At 41.3% G+C, this 21648-nt stretch overlaps 1 protein-coding gene across 3 annotated transcripts in view; it reads left to right on the forward strand.

Annotated features, from left to right (window-relative positions):
* The window catches only part of myo1g (myosin IG), a 52037-nt gene that overhangs the window by 9810 nt on the left and 20579 nt on the right, over positions 1–21648 (forward strand). Inside the window, exons 11-21 of one of the 3 annotated variants that reach the window (XR_006100345.1) lie at positions 474–644; positions 1670–1740; positions 5475–5549; positions 5737–5869; positions 8213–8379; positions 9574–9781; positions 10402–10625; positions 11502–11646; positions 12775–12824; positions 14886–14990; positions 15749–15835. Coding sequence is in view for 2 of the 3 variants with exons in the window: in XM_042436421.1 (XP_042292355.1) it covers positions 474–644; positions 1670–1740; positions 5475–5549; positions 5737–5869; positions 8213–8379; positions 9574–9781; positions 10402–10625; positions 11502–11646; positions 14886–14990; positions 15749–15862 (1413 nt within the window). In the remaining variant the exon portion in view is untranslated. Of the gene's footprint in view, positions 1–473; positions 645–1669; positions 1741–5474; positions 5550–5736; positions 5870–8212; positions 8380–9573; positions 9782–10401; positions 10626–11501; positions 11647–12774; positions 12825–14885; positions 14993–15748; positions 15863–21648 lie in introns of those variants that run through there. The other 2 variants (XM_042436422.1, XM_042436421.1) reach the window with 2 other exon arrangements.

A 21648-nucleotide genomic window follows, 5' to 3' on the forward strand; every position in this document is an offset into this window, starting at 1 on the left:
CGTGCAAATACAATGCTGCAGATACAAAGCTGTTCTGCATTTGCAACTGTATATCAGTGACACCATCAGATCAGTCTGTTCACACACTGTAGAGACAAGTTAGCATGTGAAGGTTTGGATTACGGATATTTGTATTGTAACATGATGAAGTTTATCAATGTTTGCATAAGATAAATACAGAAAAATGGAATCCAAGCCACGTTATGCTTCCATTAAAAAGTAAAATGCTAATGTTAGAATAAAAAATTATGAGTGTGATGCATACGTGACACATGAGGGCAAGTTTGTAAGTGATTCACCACATTGACATTCACTGATACTCATTGTGATTGCACAAACATGCACAAAACCACGTGCAAACAGTACAAGCAAACACACACACATGCCAAAAAATCCACACACACTAGCATGACTTCATTCATAAATATCCGTCTTGTTTTCTTTCACATAACGACGGTGTTGTTCACACACAGATCAACTACTTCAACAACCAGATCATCGTAGACCTCGTGGAGCAGCCGCATAAAGGAATCATCTCCATTTTAGACGAAGCTTGCCTCACCGTCGGTAAAGTCACCGACACCGTCTGCCTGGACAGCATGGACACCAAACTGGCCCAGCATCCCCACTACACCTCCCGCAAGGTGAGAGACAGATTACAGCGTCTTTTTCCCTCCTCCTCACATGATTCTGTTGTTCCCGACTTACAGGTTATCTCCGTAAATCACGTCAACAACAAATTTAGCACTTGTCAAGGATTTTCCAGAAGGTCTTTTTTTTTTAAAACAAACTCCCAACTCACATGATCAGGCTGCTGCTAAACATGAAACTGTGAGAAAAGGGTGTTAAAGTATGAAAAGGGATCTTGGAATATGTGGTTATAACTTCATTGAGTTAGTAGGAAGTGATTTGTTGTTGACATATCCTCTTCTGAGTTTACCGTGTAAAACAAAAATTAAGAAATCTTAGTTTGTTGGTTGGTTTTTTTTTTTTCTCCGAAATTGCTGTTGCTAACCTTTCTTTTCAAGGACATTATGTTTTGCAATTGTAATAGTCATCAGGTTGAATGATGAAACATTACAACATCATAACTGTGAAATCATTTGTGCATGATTTTCCATGAGCTCTCACAAATTCAGTCACTTCAAAAATACATTCATTTCAATCTGTTCAAGGAAAAAGCAGTTTTCAGAGGTGAATGAATAGAAACGCACCTGTAGGATGTCGTCTCGAGTGTCACAAAGGGACAAAAGGCTTGTTCAAAAAGCAATGAGGGTTTTACTTGTTTGCATTACCAACTAGAAATACAATGCAAATAAACAAATATATAATTTTTAAAAAATACATTTTTTTCTCATAAAGTTGTGTGTTTTCATTTGATTCAGACTTAAAATTGACAAGCAAGAGTAAAAAGTCACTCTTTACACCAGTGTGACTTTAAAACTTGCAGTTTTGAGTTTCTGTCAGTAGAGAGCAGAGTTTCTCCAAAGTTTTGGCTTCAGGGTTTCATGTAACATAAGATGCTTTTCAAACACCAGTGGCTCCAAAATGCAGCCATCATTCCCCTCTTTTAAAAAGCTGACCTCCGGTAATTCACACTTAATAAGAAAGTTGTTTTTCATGACTGTCGGCTCTGCTCTCACACTGTCTGTCGTCTCCCCGTTTCTAGCTCACCCCCACTGACAAAAGCATGGACTTCCAGAAACACTTTCGAATTCGCCACTATGCTGGAGACGTCACGTGAGTTGTTCACACATTCATATACTTTTTTTGTAGTGGTTTGCTTTGGCCCGGACCGGTCTGTGCCAGAAAAAGTGACAGGATGTAATGCAGAGTTCAGGAGTGTAAGCCTTATAATCCTATTAAAGGAGGTCAGTTTATGACAGCAGCGGGTTTATTCATAGAGACATTCCAGTGGCGTTATTGGTGTTTGTGCTCAAAATAACAACTGTGCTGACCAGGTAATGTTGTAAGTTCCCATAGTAATGATTATTGATAATGCCCTGAAAGGATTTTGGTTAATATTTACCAGAACCTATTTTGTATATGATGTATGACAGCTTCTTGGATCATTTTTGTCTGGGCCTATGACCACAGTTATGATCTTACAGGTATCTTGCATGTGGAAATATATTCCCAGAGACTGCAGGAAGTTCAGATAGCTCATAGTTTGAGGATAACATTACAGGGAAGATTTCTACTGAGATGTAAATGTGAGTTTAAATAAAAGATAAGACATTTATCTTTCCAAAAATAGCAAGACCGTGTGTTTTTGTCACTAAATAAGGCTGTATTATTAAATAATAAAATCATCCCTTTAGAGAACAGTACATGATAATTATAGAGGATAAACTCTGTCCAACTCTTAATATGAAATTTGATAGATTGTTTTGGTAATTTTTGTCTAATCTTGTTTTTGTCTAGTTGTAAATAAAGATTTGGTGAGGCGACTTGCAAAAAGGTCCTTGATCAGATTCAAACACAAGATGTTTTGAGCCACCAGGACTTCACAGGAGAAAATAGATCATAAATCACATGAAGCGCTAGAAAGCTGATATACTGTGAGCATTAGGGGGCTTTTAATGTTTTATCCTTATGTGAAAGCACAATTTTGTTTATGTTAGTGGTTGTTTGGCTTATGATGATCACAGACTAGAGATGAAACACTTTGTTCAATTTCCCGCTCCATCACTGCTCTACATCCTTAATGTGCTCACTGGATTTAAACATCACAGTGGCCAGATGAAGCCCCTGGCCAGCAGTCACCCGTCATGGCTTTGGTTTCAGAAGAATCCCTCTGCTCACGTGTACTGCCCTCAATCTAGAGAGGGGAAGGACATTAATATGTCAAGGGAACACGAAAGGGGGGAGGAGGAGGAGGAGGTGGAGGACAGGGAGGGATGGAGCCAGCTGATGAGACAATTTTGGCTCTCGGATGTAGCGGCAGCAGTAATCAGAAAGAAGTGGAGTAGGGTTTTATTGAGGGTTCTTTGACTCGGGGAAATCCAGGCTAACACGATGTTGAACACACACCGAAATACGGAGCAATTTCATCCGTCTCTGAAGCTAAAGACGGATCTCACAGACAATTACTGCACTGTGTTTTTTCCCCCAATAACCCCCCCCCCCCCCCCACTCGCTGTGAGCCCTCCTTCATGCCAGCGGTCAGTGATGAAAGAAGTATTCAGATCCTTTACTCAAGTAAAAGTACTAATAAAACATTGGTAAATTATCAGGAAAATGGCCTCTGTTAGTGTTCATTACATTATTATTACTGATGATTTATGTTATAGATTCATTTGCTGATTGTTTTCTTGAGCAATCCGTTCACTGTTTGGTGTGTGAAACATCAGAAAATACAGAGAAATGCTCATCGCAGTTACCCTGAACCCAAAATTATTCAGTTGACTGTATTTTAAGACAAAGAAAAAACAGCAAATCTTAATGTTTGAGAAGCTGATAACTGATTGTGACAATTAATCCGTTATCAAAAGAGTTGCAGATTCATTTTCTGATGATCAACTAATTGTTTCAGCTCTAATTTAATAAGCTCTTGATAAGTTTTGTATGTAAAATCTGTAAAGTAACCAGTAACTATAAAGGTAATGGTGTAAAAAGTACAATAATTCCTTCTGAAAGGTTTTGGAGTGGAAGTATTAAGTAGCAGAGATTGGAAACACTCTAATGTTTCACTTAAGTGCAGAGTACTTGAGTAAATGTACTACTTATCTTCCACCGCTGCCCGTGTTAATGACGGGCTGGATAAGAGCGCCTGTGACAGACCTGCAGTGATAATGACAGATGGCCGTCCCTGTCACTGCGTGTCCCCGTCAGCCAGCCTCGCCTCGTCTCAGGGCCACGTCGGGGTCGCTCCAGCTGAGCTGTCACCCCTCGTATATGCTTCCCGGTGGCACTGGCCCCCCCATCATCCCCTGTCCCATCCCATCCCATCTGAGTCTATCCTTACCCTGGCTAAATATACCCTCGTCCTCGCCACCCGTTGCCTGCACGCCCCCCCCTCCACGCTTCCACCCTCCACCAAACCAGCACTGTCACAAGCTTTGACCTACTTCGCTCTCTCCTCCTCCTCCTCCTTCTCTTTCCTCATGCTGTTTCCTCCTTTTCTCCTCCGTCTGTACTGCGACCCTCACCTGGCTTCTCTTCGCCATCCACACAGGAATTCCCTGCAGTATTTCAGCCTGCACATGCAGCACTTTGAGCAGCCATAAGATCGATCAAATCCCCTCACTGCACAACTTTATATCGCAGGAAGTTGTCGCTTGGTTCTCTCGGTAGCGTGCTACCTTTTCACCTTGTTTAACAGCCCTCTCCTTGCACCAACTCTGACCTTCATGCTTAAATATACTTCCCTCTAAATCATCATCCTGTCTCAGGAGAGGGCCACTGCCTTCATCTCTGGCGTGTCCTCTCCTGTTTGTCCTGTCCTGTCCTGTCCTGTCCTTGTAAATGAGTGTTGTGCCTTGTTATTGTGTGTTCTGACTGCTCTCTCCTCTTCTCCTTTCACACTGTGTCTCTCTTCGGCGAGCTTCCCAGAATCTGGTCAGGTGGTTTTCAGCGCTCGTGAGCCAAGGGGACACATCTGTCATAGCCAGCCTCCGCTTCTTTTGCCTCCAGATGTGACAGCCTAGGACACAGTCACAGGGCCATGCAGACCACATGTGACACACTGTGTGTCTTGTTTGTTTTTTTCTTTGTGTGTCTGTTAGAGAAGAAGGCGTGAGGAGATGATATGTAGATGAATTTTAAAACGTACATGTGGAAGAGAGTGGGAGCTTCTGCTTACGTATGTATGTGCAATTTTTTTTCCACCCTCTAAAAAAAAAAAAAAGGATGCATTTTTTAAATTGCAAAGCCTCCTCACTGTACAAGATATTGTCGCTTTGTGAATGAGCAAAGAGAGGGGAAGGTTTTATTTGAGGCAGAGCTTACACTACAGCAGGCTCTTGCCCTGCGGCTGCTCGGCTTATGTAACTGTGCCTTACAGTGCGCCCGTGACCTCCCACTGATGCCTCACCAAAACCAACTGAGCAGTTTGAAGTGAGGCAGACAGATTAGTTTGTAGACGGTTCAGTTTTTTTTTTTCCAAACGTGAGCCTCGGATGGGGGGGGGGGGGGGGGGGGGGGGGATTCGACCATGTTCCTAATTTGTAAATCGACTAAGCGGCGTGACTCTTGTTCTAATCCTCTAGCCTGAGGATTGTGAATCATTTGGAGCAAAGTGGAGTCCGTTACCGGGTTGTAATAGTGACCCCTGCGTTTACAGACACTTGCTGTATAAACTGTGTTGCTGTCTGTCTGGCTTCCTCTGTAATTTTAGCATCTTGACTCTTTTCCTGACACACCACTTCAGTCAAAGTCCCCTCTTGAGTGGGGCCTCCCTCCTTCTTTTGCACTACTTATTTTAGCCAATAACTCTCAATTACTGTCACTTTCTCCCTCTACGTCTATTACAGATATTCCGTCGAGGGCTTTTTGGACAAAAACAAGGACCTGCTTTTCCAAGATTTCAAGCGCCTCATGTACAACAGGTGCCAAATACAGTCTTCACTGACATTTTTTTCTGACACCATCATGCTCTTGACAGTTCAGCAACTGGGTTAAGTGTATAAATAAATTTCTTCGTTATGCTGTTTGTACATCACTCCTCTGTTAGCCTAGTTAATCGTGTCCTTTCTTGACTTTTGCCCCCTTTTCTTGCTCCTTTCTCTCTTTAAGTGCCAACCCAGTCCTGAAGGAGATGTGGCCAGATGGTCAGCTGAGCATCACAGAGGTCACAAAGCGACCTCTGACGGCGGCCACCCTCTTCAAGAACTCCATCATAGCCTTGGTGGATAAACTGGCCTGCAAGGTCAGTAGTTTCTGCGCACGACTGACATCCTGTTCTTTTCCCTTTGACCCCCGGAAGAAGCTGCGGATGTTAGACTGATTAAAGCTTATTATCACTCAATTCTGACAAGTATAAAGTAAAAACAAGCAATGCAGCAGAGAGCAGTAACCACAGAAGCAGTGAAGTTGAGAAGAAAAGGGTTTAAAAGTTGCAAGCTGGTCGGTAAACTGTGAAACAGAAAGATTGTAGAGATGAGTTGTATCTCTGCTTTGCTGTTTTGTCTACTATTAATATTTATATTAAAAATGATATAATACATCAATATACAATCTAATACATTCAACTATGTGACTTAACTTGACTAAATTGCATGAATTCCACTAGAGTCAAATGCTAAGCGCTAGTTAGCTTTAGCAGGAGTTAAGCTGTTTTTTCTCCATTATTATTGGACTTTTCATTAGTTTTGGGAAATAATGGAATTATCAGGATATCAAGTTTCATCAAAATTGATATTAATTATGGAAAACAGCCAAGGAAAAATCAGTAAGTACATTTAGGTTCAAGGCTAGCTGAGGCTATTTCATCTGCTAGTTTTTCACTTCTTGCTTCAGCGGTCTAGTTTCCTGTTTCTCTGTTGCAGGACAGTAAATGCAACAGCAGCTTTGAGGGTCAGATTATGCATTTACTGCAGTTTGTCTTGGTTTTCTAGCTCTGTTTTCACACAGATTATATGTTTCTATGGCATAATGATTTTGTAACTGATAAAACAGGTGCCAAAAAGTCAGATTTGACCGAATATGTTGTTACTGCATTTTAGCTTTGTAGGGAAGAATAGGTGTCAAATCTAAGTCATTAGAGGCTTGCTACTTCGTTTATATTATTATGTCGGAGTTAGTGTTTCGCACCAATGTAGATCTTCCCTCCAGTTTACTCAACTGTCGTCATCCGGCAGATGCTGGTTCCTGTAATGTTTGTATGAGTCACGGGCTATTCTGAGGCTGCCAATGAGTCTGTGATGCCGCTTTTGGGAAGGAGTCACCGTGCATGACAAACTATGGAGCGAGAGGAAGTGCAGCAGGAACATGTATGCATAGCAGTCTGCTCTTTTTGGTGTCAGAGAGTAACAGTTTTTGTGGGTCGCTTGTCCTCATCATGTGTGACAGTGAGTGGAGGTGGGAGGGTGCGCGTGGGGGAGGGAGGGGGGTGGCGAACCACAAAATGTGCTGCTCACCTTTTCTGGCCTCATCTCACTGACTGAAGTCTGACATTTCCTGCTGTTATTTTGGGACAGCCTGCTGTTGGGCTGTTGTAGCATCTCATCTCAGTGTGTGAGGTAAAATGAAAGAAAACTCTTCCGGCAACTGTTCCCCCCCTCCCTTTTCCCTTCAGGTCACATTAAAAGAGCGAAAGCTTTCTTCAATAGTCATACAGGAGCACCTGTGCCCAGCCTGCCCATCTCTTTGGCTCCCAAACCCCATTAACTGTCTCTTTTCTTAAATCTGGGGGCACACATGCACATGCATCATTGATATTACGGACAGCGATGCCAGGGAGCACTCAGAAAGGGCTCACTTTGTTCCACCTTGTTTATCTTTCATGGACAGAGAGTGACGGTGATAAAAAAACACGGCAGTCCGTCCTTTGACTGGATATCATGTCCCTTAGAGATCCCTGTCAAGGTGCAGGCGTCCTGCTATAACTCCACTCCAGGCTTTATTGTTTTCAAAGTTTAAATGTGCAGTTAAATGTGCTGTTAATAAATAGATGTGCTGGATGTGTTATGAGGCTCATCTGCTCACTGCAACGTCTGTTGAAATACTCTGCAAGTCTGATTAAGGTCAGTGAACTCAGTTTGTCAGTTTTGCAGCTCGGCTGCGGCTCAAGTGACGGTTTACAGACTGAGTTTAGTTTATTTACTTGCACAGTGATGAACGCAGCAGTGGTGAAAACAATGACAGAAACATGAAAAAAATCAAAGACAAATACAAGTTTGTGCAGGTGATAAAACAAGAGTGTTATGAAAAATATTGCCTCAATCATACAAACACTGAATCATCCTGAGTGTTGCAAATACATAATACAGCGTCAGTGCTTTTACTGGAAATGTATCATTGCAGCCTTACTTTCATTTTCTTTCGGCTCTGTACCATAAGTGCAATATTTTTGTACAGTAATGTGATGATATGACACTTCATTGATCCCTGCTGGGAAGTCTGGTAAAATATTTGACAGTAAATAAAAACAGTCATGTGAGAAGGTGACAGAGATTCAGTGGCCTCTGGTTGAAATATGATCTGACCGCCGCTGACTCCTGCAGCCCAGCAACACTGAAATAAAATCAGCAAACTTTGTCTTGTCTTCCAGGAGCCGTACTACGTGCGATGCATAAAGCCCAACGAGATGAAGTCGCCGGTGTTGTTCGACGATGCGCGCTGCCAGCATCAGGTGGCGTACCTCGGCCTGCTGGAGAACGTCATGGTGCGCAGGGCCGGCTTCGCTTACAGGCAGCCCTACGCTCGCTTCCTGCAGCGGTAAGAGGATATGTTCACTCTGTTAAGCAAGACTTCTTCAGTGTTTCAGCTCTTCCTTTGGTAAATTTCCCTGTGAGGAAGTTGAGACAAAGTTCTTTCTGTTTTCACTACATCAGCAGCTCAGTGTAACACCAGGGGTGTAAAATGTACCAAACTATTCTGTTCTAGCAGTGGTTGCTACTCTGATCAAATGTTACTTTGAATTACTACCACAGTGTTACATGTGTTATCCACAGCACACAGACTGAGTTATTAGCTAAGCTTTGGCTTGTGCAGAGGAGAGAAAGAAAGTCACAAAAAAGTCAAATAGTGTGAAGACAAGAGGTCCAGAAACCTGCAAGTGCAACGCTGGTCTCTCTTAGCGCTGAGTCATGTGTAAAGTAAACGTACAGGGAACTACTTTAATGCTCACAACAACAGTAGGATAACAGAGCAACGACAAGAAACATGCACATTACTGTCTTACGGCAGATCACTCCACCAACAGTTACTATTTCTACAAGCAAGGTGAGCAGTGTTATATAGTTCTCATCTAAAATAAGGAATAGAATATTAAATATATATATGTACCCTTAATTAAATTATGTGAATGAATCTTCCATTAGATTTTAAAAATCAGATAGGACAGAAACTACAAACTAGATCCTTTTCATTGAGAGTTACAGAAAATAAAGTAAAACCAGAATGTTTTTCTCTTATTGCTTTTTCAGACTGAAGCTATCTTTATGGACAAATGACGGAAACTCTTTACTTTAATACTTTTGACAAATTCGAAGGACGATGCAACAGAAGCTGAGATATCCCATTTTTTAGTCCCTGACATGGGTCAAGCTCCCAAAACACTGGATCCTGCGTTTCCCATAATGCAACTTTTGATCTACCCCTCCCTGCCTGTTAAATGCCAACATAATCTCCATGTGACAGTTTGTAACACAAGCTCTCAGTCAAAAAACGTGTTGTCTCCAAACTGAAATGGAGCTACCTGGATGATATCACTGATAGCTACTGCAGATCCTGTTTTCCCAGCCTGAGCATTACTTCCCCCTGACTAGCAAACTGACTTTGACATATAAAATCGATTTATTTTTTCGAGTGCTCCATAACAAAAACAAAAAACGCCAACTAAAAATGCTGTTTCGCTTTAATTAAAAGGCTTAAAAATGTAATATTAGCTACTTCCTGGTTGTCCTGCAGGTATAAAATGACGTGCGAGTACACCTGGCCGAACCACCTGATGGCCTCGGACAGGGAGGCCGTGGAGGCCATCGTCACCCAGCATGGTTTCCAGGACGACGTGGCGTACGGTCACACCAAGCTGTTTGTGCGAACGCCACGGTCTCTCTTCTCTCTGGAACAGGAGAGAGCCGCCCTCATCCCCATCCTGGTGCTTTTCCTGCAGAAGGTCAGCCATATTAGCATTAGCATCACTGTGTTAATTTGACATCAATGGCATCATCATAATCCCTTTTAGTATTCATCCACAGCCTCAGCATGAGCTCTACGGCTGTTTCTGAAGCTATGCTTGTATTTTAATGAGGATGTATTGATCTGACAATCTGATTAATTGACACAGGGATCTAATTTAATGTCACAGGCAGCTCGGATCATGTGATTACAGTTAATCACCCACAACGTTATCTTCGCCAGTCTCAAACGTCGGCTTCTGGGTTTTCAAAGTGAAGATTGCAGCCTCATGAATATGTGGCTCCTGGTTATGTTTGACTGAAATTCATCTGCCAGCTTGAATCCTAATTTCCTATAACAATAATTGGGATAATTAATGAGATCCAGAGCACAGTTACATTAAAGTCAATTACTTCACTTGCTCAATGAAATACCCTTCTCTTTTCTTTCTCCCCTGACCTACTTTGATGACTCTGTAGAGAAGTCTGGCTCTTTAACTGGAGCACAAGTTTGTCTTCAGCTCAGCGGGACTTTCTCCTCGTCTTGTGTGCAGCGACACCTTTCTCCTCTCTTGCTATCTGTCTCTAATATGTCTCTCTCTTTTTCTAAAACGCACAGGTGTGGCGTGGGGCTTTAGCTCGTATGAGGTGCCAGAGGATGAGGGCCATCTACACCATAATGGGCTGCTATAAGCGCTACAAGGTCAAGGCCCACTTCTGGGAGGTGGAGCGGAGGTTTGCTAATGTGCGAAATATGGCCGACTACGGAAAGAGTGTGGAGTGGCCGACCCCACCTGCCGCTCTGTCCCAGTTTCACAACATTACATCCTCGCTGCATCGCAGGTGAGATCCCATAAAATGAAACTCATACACCATAAAAATAACCATTTCAAACCATTTAGAGACATTTTTAGTCTTCTTACACTCTTTCAGCAAAGTGAAATAAATTCACATGTACAGAAAAGAAGATTTAGGGTAGAATAAAGAAGCAAAACTAGAAGAGTTCTCCGCCAGGTGTGTACAGTCAAGATGGCGGTAAAGAAAAACCCTGGCTCTCTTATCTTATTCATCTCGTATCGTGCCTAACTTTAGTGGATCATAACATATCAGGTATGGAATTAATCTGCAGATGCTCCGGCTCAAGATGAGACCAAACTTTTCTATCAATGTCGGTTTTTGAGCCACGACAAAGGCAACAGACTTGTTTTTAGCCTTACGGTTTGCTGGAAATGCCTTTTGCTATGTCGTAACGCATATCGTAAAATGGCGTGAACTGCTGAAAAGACAAAAGTCTAAGCTTAACGATAGTCTCATAAGGATTTTACCAAATATCACCACAACCAGAGATCCTTGAGTCATAAATGTGCACAAAAAATATTAGTCTGATGGGTCCAGTAGTATGTGAGTGTAGCTGCAGACAGATACACACACATACAACCAAACGCATGATCTCCTCCAGGCTTACATCTGGAGGAGATCATGACACTAAAATGCATTAAGTTGCATTGAAAACAAGTGAAATCTTTTTTTTTACTCATTTTTGCAGTTTAATAATCTCAAAAAGTCTTTGGTTTAGTTTTGGATTATATGTTTTGACAATACAGATAAAGTCTATTTGTATGCCTCTCAGCCTTCCTCCTACTGTACTCGTCTGTTGCACCTTTGATCCGTTACTCTTCCCACATGACACGCCGTCTTGTTCTCGTCCAATGTTGTCAGGTGGTGGGCGAGGCAGCTCATAAAGAACATCCCTCCGTCTGACATGCTGGAGGTTCGGGCCAAAGTGGCGGCTCTCACCGCTCTGAACGGAGAGAGGAAAGACTGGGGCAGCAGGAGAGCCTGGGAGAGGGACTACCTGGCTAATGTAAGAATGAACAAAATGCAAAGTCCAGCAATTCCAACAACATGTTAATCTATCACACATGTAAAAAATAGTCATTGAAGTACTTGGTTACTCTTGATATGTTCTTTAAACAAATTCTAGTTGGTGAAATATTCAAAACTCAAGGTTCACTTGAGGTTTATTTGTTAGTTTATTTAACAGGGACAATACAGATGTTGTTAATATAAGAGGTTATGTATACAGGTCATCAAGCTGAAGTTCATTTAGACTTTTAAAATCAGGTTTAAGTCCAGATGAAACGGTATATAACTTCCGTATTGTGACGTATTTCTGAGTGAAACAGGACAGACAGGTGAGATGGAACGTGTGGTCGTGTCGTAATGAATCTCAGCTCTGTGCCGCTAAAAGTTGAAAACCGATTGATGGGTGGATGTCATGATATCGTTGGTTGAAATTGGTCGGTTCGAGCCTACGTAAGCAGGAAGAAAACATGATAGGATTTTGATATAAGAATACAAAGAAATTGATTTTTTGGGAGTGTTTTTGGCATATATTGTTAAATAGGTACACAATATGACTGGGGATGTGATCTAAAAGTATTAATAAGGCATTTTTAATTTCATCTCAACTTAGAAACAACAACAAAAAATGTAAACAAACAAACAAATGTATAAAACAAATCTGGGGCTTTTGATCGTACCCCATGGCCCACTCATGATGTGTCTTCATGTGACTGAGGATGGAGGACAAGGTTAATGATGTCACCACTTGTTATCACATGACCTAAGTTCTGTATGGTCATGTGAGGACACTTGAGCAAGTAGCATTTACTGAAGAAGGTCATGAGAGAGTTAATGTGGTAAAGGCAGCTTTTTTACATTTTAAAGGACATTCAGGATTTAATTTCTAATTGTTATGCTTCAAAGCTACAGCAAAATGTTGTCTTGACTCAATTAGACTCCTAAAAAACTGATAAAAGCTGATATACAAGAAGATACAATAATATGAATCCTCTCTGCAGCACAAACACTTCTCAGTTTAACCTTTTTATTTTTAATAATATTTACTTTAATGAACTGAAATGGTGCAAAACCAACAGAAATTTTGTGTTTTCTCCTCCTTTTTCTCTTCACTTTCTTTTATCGGAAGCATTTTCAGAGCTGCCCTCACCACAAGAGGACCTCATTTACTGTAAACTGGTCAGTGTGACACTCCACACAACAGGATGCTTATTCCTTTCATGAAACTAACTGGTAAAAATACATTGAATTTCACCCCAAAGGCAGAATGTTGTTATGCTTGATTTTAGCATGCAAAACAAGACCTGAATGACTTGCAGTGTATAGAATCACAGAAATTGACTGTTGTCGTGAATGTATAGGGTGCATGTGACGAGCCTCACGGTAAACAGCATGACTAAAGGAGGACGGTGCCTCTGAACACAACCCTTCTCTAATGAATCCCACACTCAGCTCATTTACCAGCTAATCTGAGGTTGTTTGGTGGCCCGGAGGCTTGAAAGACGCCTTCACGGAGCGTGAGCATGACCGCCGCAGAGTCCTGAGTCATTGCCCTCGTCAGTTCGTCAGACGGCCCGTGAGCTGCTGGCCTCCTTCGGGGCAACAACTTCACGTGATTGTAGTTAATTCCACAAAGACCTATAGATAAGTGCATGTAATGCGGCATGCCTGACTTGTAACTTGTGTGGCTGAACTTGTTTTACATCGAGCCTCTGAGTACAGCGATGGTGAGGAGCTGATCTTCAGAATCAGAGCAGAGATGTTGCTGTGTGTGAAGTCATCAGAAAAGATGACATCAAACAAAAAAACTACAGGTTTCAATTCGATATTTGAGCATCTGTGTACAAATAAATCCGTCTCCCCAGTTTGGGCAGGATGAACAAAACGTTCCAGTTTATCGAAGCAACTGTGCCTCCCATTAATTGCATCACATGTGTCTAATTTGCTTTAGTCATTTACATCCACTGGGAACATTTAGTTCTTAAATACTGTTAGCTTCTATTACAGGAAAGTTGCAGGTAGAATATTGAGACGGACACTGTTGAGTACTAAACTAAACCAAAACCATGATCATTGTCTAATGTCATAACAGGGCTTGTAGTTGTTGAACCTTAGCCATACTGCATTTGCAGTGACCACATTTTTTCTTTCTAAGCTTAATCAAGTACTTTAAGTTGCCTAAACATAAACACAAAATCCATTTATCAGTAGTAGTGTAGTTGTTAGGAGCAAATATTGTAGCAAATACTTATTAAAAATGTTGACAGTGGATATTTTGCAGATACGTTCATATGAGTATATATCGTGACCCTTTGCATATACACCACATATTCTATATATAAAGGTACATAGACACACACACATTACACCCACAGTATATGGGATTGTTAAACATCTCATTCCAAAGTCGTGAGCGTTGATTTTAATCTGCTGCTATAACAGTCTCTACTACTCTGGGACTTTCCTCAAGATTTTAGATCTGATGTTTGGTGGTGATAAGGTCTGGCTCATTTCAGTTCATCCTGAAGGTCTTGGTTGTTGTTGAGCTCAGGGATCTGTGCAGTCCAAAGTTCTTCCATACCAAACAAACAGGAGAAAACCATTTCTTTATGGAGCTGGCTTTGTGCACAAACTCATTGCTATGTTGAAACAGGAGAAGGTCTTCCCCCAAACTGTTGCACCAAAGCTGGAAGAATACTGTTGTCTAAAATGTCATCATATGGTGTAGCAATAAGCTTCACCTCAACTAGAACTAAGCATACTTTCCGCATACTTTTGGCCATATAGTTGATATTCAGTAGAAAATTAATCTTTCTGTTTTACCCAAAACATATTCAGCTAATGCAAAAATATTTGTAGATGAATATAATTCTAAAAAGAAACAGACACATAAAAGTGAAACACATCATGATGGCAGCCCTGTAGGAGGGAGACTATAACAGGGTTTTAGATTTCCTTCTCAGCTGTATTTCTCATCAGGCGGTTTCGGTATCAGCCTCTCTGCTCCCTCTCTAAACTTCACGTCAAACGCCGTGTCTGGTAACAGCAGCCCGAGGTCTCGAGCTCTGATCTGCTGCTTATGGAATTAAAGCAACAAAAAAAAAAAAGGCTTGAAAGGAGGCTGAGAGAGGTCATACAGAGTTTGTGACTAACGACCAGATGCATTCCTATACCATTTGTACTGTGGCTGGTGGGCTTCAGCTGGCTTCTTGTAATAATACAAGCCTTTGATATCCGCAGGTGCGAGACTGCCCTCAGACCAGCTCAGGCTTCACCCGTGTTACCAAGGAGCTGAGGAACAAAGACGAGTACAGTCAGGTCCTCTTCTCCGGCTTCTGCAGGAAGGTACAGTATGTGGGGGAAAAAAAGAACACAGTGAAATGGAAATGTCTTGTTTTGTTGCCACAAGGAGATTCTTTCTTTTGTTGTTTCCTTTTAGCTTTGGGATGTTTTTCTCAGTTGCTCTCTCTTCCCCTCTGATTCCACCCCCTCGCACTTTCGTATCGGCTCGTCTTGTAAGATTTCATGTTCTGACAGTGACTACAACCCTCTCAAGAAAGGAATACGAAGACAGGAGATAAGAATTCGTCAGAGGATTAATCATGAAAGTAGCTGAACTATTAATTTATTCTCGAGTTTAAAGATTTCCCCCCCCTTTTTTTTTTTTTTAAGTCTGTCTGTTGTGAATCAACTGAGTGGAGTCAGCTGAGGTTACTATTTTACCTCATGCTGAACTCGCTCTTATCAACTCCCGGTGGATGATAATCAGGGATATCCTTACATCCTTATCAGGGATTGTTGATTCTGGCTTTAGCTTTGTTATATACATTTATACATATATTTAAAGATATATGTGCTTTGATATCGTGAATTAAAACAACCTCCAACGCTGACAGACCCACCAGAGCGTTTGTTTTGTTTAGTTTCGTGTGTGTTGCTTCGTAGGGAAAACCTGTCTTTGAACAGCAAGATGGTGACAACCCAGAAGATCCTGTGAGCGGCAACAAAGACCCCCGAACAGAACAAAGAAAATGAACAAACTAAACAAATGTGGAGCTTCATCCTTTTCTCTCTCTTTTTCTCTCTCTCTCTCTCTCTCTCAGGTGAATAGATTCAACAAAAGCACAGACCGTGGCCTGCTCGTCACAGACAAGTACGTCTACAAATTAGAGCCGAAGAAGCAGTACAAGGTTTTGAAGAGGCTTCCCTTAGACGCTGTAAGTACCCGCATGGGAGAGCACAGTGTGAACGCACGCTCGCACACATGACGACACACAGACACACACAAGTCTGTCTTGCCGTCCTTGTAGGGATTCTTCAGTGAACACAATCTTTCTCTAACCTTAACCCTCAGAGCTATGTGCTTTCATCTAAAAGGAAGAAGAAAAAAAAAAGACCAAAGACTAAAACCAAGAATGAATTTATCTGACTAAAAAAGTTCACGAAGCTGATAAACGTTACGCCTCGGTGCCGTAGAGCTCCACTGTCATCCTGAACTATTCGAAACACTTATAAAGCCCGTGAATGTTAGGTGACATCCCTGCTGTTTGCTGTTCTAATTTCAGGTTGTTATGGGGATATCGTCCTACACTTTCTCATCACTTTAAAATTAAAGGGAAACTCCAGAAATGTTGTTTTGCACCTCCTGTAAATTGGGGGATTTGCAAGAGACAGATTAAACAAAGGAAGAGTCAAAATTAATGCAGTAGAGGCCAAGATATCCCGACTTTTTGTCCCTAATGTGGGTCAAGCCCCCAAAACACTATATCCTACACTACCCATAATGCAGTGAGACCCTCCCTGCATGGTAAACGCCTGCTTCTTTCAAACTCAATGCCATCAGTCCAAGCCAAAGCTTTCTCAGACTCCTCCAAAGCCACAAAAGACATTATTGAATTGTGTAGTACTCCTCATGACAAATAAACTGAATTTGATGTGTGAAATTGGTGGAATTCCCCTTTAACCAAAACCTTATTCTAGCCTTAAACTAGAAGCTAAACAAGGTCACTGACACCTGCTGTACAGCACCAAGTAGCGGCTCCACTTCCTAACAGCGACCAGGAAATGTAGGTCAGACCACTCGTACTTTACTTTATCCCAGATGTACTTTATATCGTACGCTGTCCTCTCAGTTGTATACGTCCACTACTCCCTCCACACACACACACACACACACACACGTCTTCCATCATGTTTGATTTGGGTCATTGCCATCAATCAATAAGTACGAGAGAAATAAGAGGACTCAGGGTGTGAGAACACCGTGTCTCCTTTTGACTGAGAGAGCTCGTGACCTCTATATGAGAGTGGAGATGGTCGAGTCAGTGTGTGTGTGTGTGTTTTTGTTAGTGTGTGTGTGTGTGTTAGGTGTTGAGGTTGGTAGGTGAGACCTTGGTTGTGCGACGACAGCGGCGGCCTGGCTTTTCTTTAAGTGTTCTGCCGTCTGGGGCGAACCTGGCTCATTTCATGGCCTGATCTGGGAAATTGGATCAGTGATCTCACAGGGCTGCCGGCTCTGAAGGACGAGAGCCTAAAAGGGAAGAGCGAGCGAGAGAGAGACCGTAGATGAAGGCTTTATTTAATCTGATGTTTCAAGGTCCCTTGAAATATAGGGTGACCATATTTTCAAACCCCCAAACCGGGAACCTCAAGTGTACCGCACATTCATGCGCTTATGCACCACAGGCGTTTTCATCAGGATGGGGGACAGTTATTTCAGCGCTTTGCACACCTACCATGGACGGCGCCTCAGCGGACGAAAGATTATGTTTTATCATTGTGCACAATGGCCGACTTTGACACATTCTCTGCCTGCTATTTTTTTTAAAAACCAAACAAGGTACAAGTCTCTTTATGGCCTATAAACACCTTTTATAGGCTACATCTTACCAACGCTATGCCACGAGCTGGTCGTGAGTTTGCAAAGATTAAAAAACAAATAAAAACATCACCATTGCACCTGACAGCAAAAAACAAGAAAGAGCCTTTAAAGAAAGTTACTTTTTAGAAGATTGCTGGGTGCTTTATGCTTTGCAGTTTTTCTTCTTACCCTTCCTGTTGTCTTCTCATCGACCATGCAACTTTTGTCCTCCCGGGTCAATTTTGACTCGGGAGGACAAAAGTCCACAGATGCTATAAATTTTAATAAAATACCCAAAATTCAATGAAAGTAGTGATCATTACTTTTACTTGCAAAGTGTGTGGTATGGAACCATCCATGTGATTTTCAGGCAATTAGATGAGAGAAATCCGTATTGCTGATATAAAACATTTGAAAACGGGTCAAATTTGACCCAAGGACCACAGGAGGGTTACTTTGAGTTTCAGCTCTCAGGGAAACCACCGCTTCTGATTGGCTGTATTAATATATCAGCATTTCCACTGTGCGCGACCGAAAATGTACTGAATACAGCATTTTCCTTGCCAAGTACTTTACGAAGGAGAGAGTAAGCCTCCTGGAGCTCTTAAGAAAAGACCAACTCTCTCTTCAGCATGACAGCTAACTGTTGGCATAACTGACAGATTTTGTCAGAAAGAGCCACAAGTGTCGTAGGCTTTTAACAGCCTTGACAACGACACATTGATTGATTGACACACATACAGAATTGATGAATTCAGACACGTGGTGCATTGTTTATGTTCTTATATTGGGTTAGGTAATAATGAGTGGGACACAACATGATAAACATCTATGTAAGCGCTGAAAACAAGTATATTATAATTATTATTTTAATTGTGTTGAAAACCAAGACAATTTAGTGTTTTCCAGATATTTGTTGGGACTCGGGACACCCGCCTTGAAACCAGGAAATCTCGTCACCGTATTGAAACAGCTTTGTGACCATGGTTTTGTTCCATGGTTTGATGTGTTTCTGAATGAAACAGGGTGTTGGGGAGGAACCTATAGACACCAGGAACTTGATTTTAGAGTTTAACCGCCAATGGACAAACAGTAGGGGGAATTTTAAAATCGTCTGTCTGCCCCATTAGTAATAACCTCTTTGTTCACAGACATGCAGTTTACAATGATAGCGGTCGCAATAATAACTCTTAATCACTTTTTAAACATTGGGATTCATACACCACCTTACCGATCTTACTACAGCCCCATGCAGGCTTGACAGGCCTGTCCTACCCAGTTACGTTTGCTTAGCTATGATTAAAGGGGGTTTAACGAATGGTCAATTACATATTTTTTACATTTGACACATTATTCATTGAAGCAGGATGTCAGTTTATTGATTTGTCAAATATAATTTATTTGACATATATAGAATAAAAACATACAGTACAGTTTTCTATGGAGATACACTTTATGAGACTTTTGTCTCCCCCTTCTGGCAGTGAGTGTAATTACAAAAACACTGTCAACATGTGCTTATATCATAGACTCCACCGAAGCCTACACTGTTGCTGTATAACGGTGGATAAATTGTTTTGAGCGTCACACGGCTCCTGCGAAATGACTCGTTTCACTATCAGAATTTGTTCCATTCGGCCCGATAACATTTGGAAAGTCCAGAAAAGCCGCATGATTAAATGATCTTATCCCCATTCAAGTTAGCAGAGAGCTAACAGGAAGTTAGCCAACTCGGCTGGCGGAAGTCTCTGGGTGCACATTCAAACAGCCAAAACATAAATGTCATGCCCGACATGAGATTTAAAAACTCTGTATGCTGTGAAATACAGAGAGATTTATCTGGTGGTTATAGGCTTAATCAGCATTGTTTAAACTCATTTGGCTTGAAGAGCTTGAATGTTACTGATGTTCATTTATATGCAAAAGTTCTGCACTGCAGGTTTAAGCACAGAGAGATGCAGTTTGTTATGATGGGAGGATTTTTGTTTTATTGTTATGGACTATTGGTACTGTGCAACATGGAGTATAGTAGTGGAGCTTTTATATCAAACAGATGGAAAGGTTATAGTTGTACAGTGTTCGTGGGAAATGTATGGATTAAAATTTTATTTAATGACATTTATTGGCATTTCTGTCATATTCATATATTAATGCAATTACATTTCTGTCTTTCTTCTTGCCCTTTTTTAAAAAACAAACATATACTTTGTTTATACTGTGAAGTTTTGTGTGAGGCAGAAAAAAGAAACAACAAGATGGAGACAGATTCTAAGGAAAGCTGTAGATAAACAGGGTCTGTAATCAGATGTTGCACTGGCACAGTAAAACTCTCCACTGTGTAATTTCAGCGAAGGTTTGTGTAACGACCAACAACACCTACATTGTTCATAATGAGTCAGCACAGCTGGATGTCCACCAGTGGTTTTTAGAAAGCGAGACAAAGAAAGTGAGAGAGAGAGAGCGAGAAAAAGCTCAAAAGATGCCAGAGGGTTAAAAACCATCATTATGCAGCAGCGGGGCGGCTAAAGATAGCTGATGCCATTAAGCTCTGCTGCTCAGACTGAGGGGTATGAGTCATCCAGGTCAGAAACAGAGAACAGAGCGCCAAAGAGGCAGTGCAGCGCTGTCCTCACATCGAATCACCAGACTCTTTGATATCAGACTCATCGAGTCTGACCATCAGCGCAGAGGTCATAAAGGTCACAGGACGAGGACAGAAACCGATGGGACAACGTGACAAAACAGCGCAGTGCGTTATCATGATGCTTTTTTTTTTACGGTTTTCCTCAATCAATCGGACTTGTTTGTGTTTACTGAGGCTGAGCTTCAAAACAAAGTCATCAAAACAACTGAACTCAATGACTCAACAAAATGCAGCTCTGAGTCCTTTTTACATAACATCTTTACAAATAAGCAAATACTGACATAAAACCTAATATTACTAAAATATTTAGTCATTTAATTTATTAGTGGGTTGATAGAAAAATTAATCGACAACAGTTTTGATTTTTTTAAGTAATTTATCAAGGAAAAGCTTCTTTTCTCTTTATGTACACTATAAATTTTCTTGCATTTCATAGACAAACAACTGATTGATTATTCATAAACATAATCATGAGATTAATTGATAATGAAAATAATTGGTAGTTAAAGTCCTTTAACCTAGACGCCATGTATTCATAAGGTTTTACACACACAGAAATACTATGGAATATATAATACTATTGATCAAGTAATATGTCTGTTCCTCATATTGTTTGGGAAACACAATCAATAACTGAACACTGCTGAATAACCTCTGCAGCGTTCCCTCCGCTGAAGGGACAGGTTGTACCAGATTCTGGACCCGACGATGCCGGGACATCCCACACTCTGCTGGATTAACCTGTGTGTGTGTGTGTGTGTGTGTGTGTGTGTGTGTGTGTGTGTGTGTGTTTGTGTGTGTGTGCTGGGGGCCGTAAGAGGCTTAGTCCACTCCGTCTCCCATTCCCTTTCTAAAATCTGTGACGCACCTCACTTTCTCTGCCTCCTGTCTCTTCTTTATATAGTATCTGTCTATATTTCTTTCTTGTGTGTCCCTCTCTCAGTTTCCTTCACTTACACACACACACACACACACACACACACACACACACAAACACACACACACATGTACAGTCACCCTTCTCTTGTTCCTTCAGTGGTAATAAATCTGTACATTACTCCAACTGGGTCACAGCACATGACTTTCCCTTCATTGCACCTCCGCACGTGCACCGCGGGCAGAATTTCTCTCACCCTACATACTCTGAGCTGAAATAATCCTCTGACTTCATTCACGGCATGATTTTTGATCCAGGATATACTGTGCCGCCGTACTGTATTAAATTCACAGGTATTATACATTGACGTGATAATCCTGGTCATTTTTTTTTATACAAATGAATTGCCCGTCTTCTAATCTGTGTCACTCAAACTATAGTGCACGCAGGAGGTAATAATGTTTTGAGTGATTGGAAACAGAAAGAAAAGTTTGTTTTTGATTTAAAAAAGAGGAACATTTGATGATAGCTGAGCCATTTCTGAACAGACAAAGAAATTAACAGAAACTTAAAAGTTTTAAATGTTTGATTGTGCAGAAACAATACAGAAATTAACACCAAA

The sequence above is a fragment of the Thunnus maccoyii genome, chromosome 15, assembly GCF_910596095.1.
Source record: "Thunnus maccoyii chromosome 15, fThuMac1.1, whole genome shotgun sequence".
Taxonomy (NCBI): Eukaryota; Metazoa; Chordata; class Actinopteri; order Scombriformes; family Scombridae; genus Thunnus; species Thunnus maccoyii.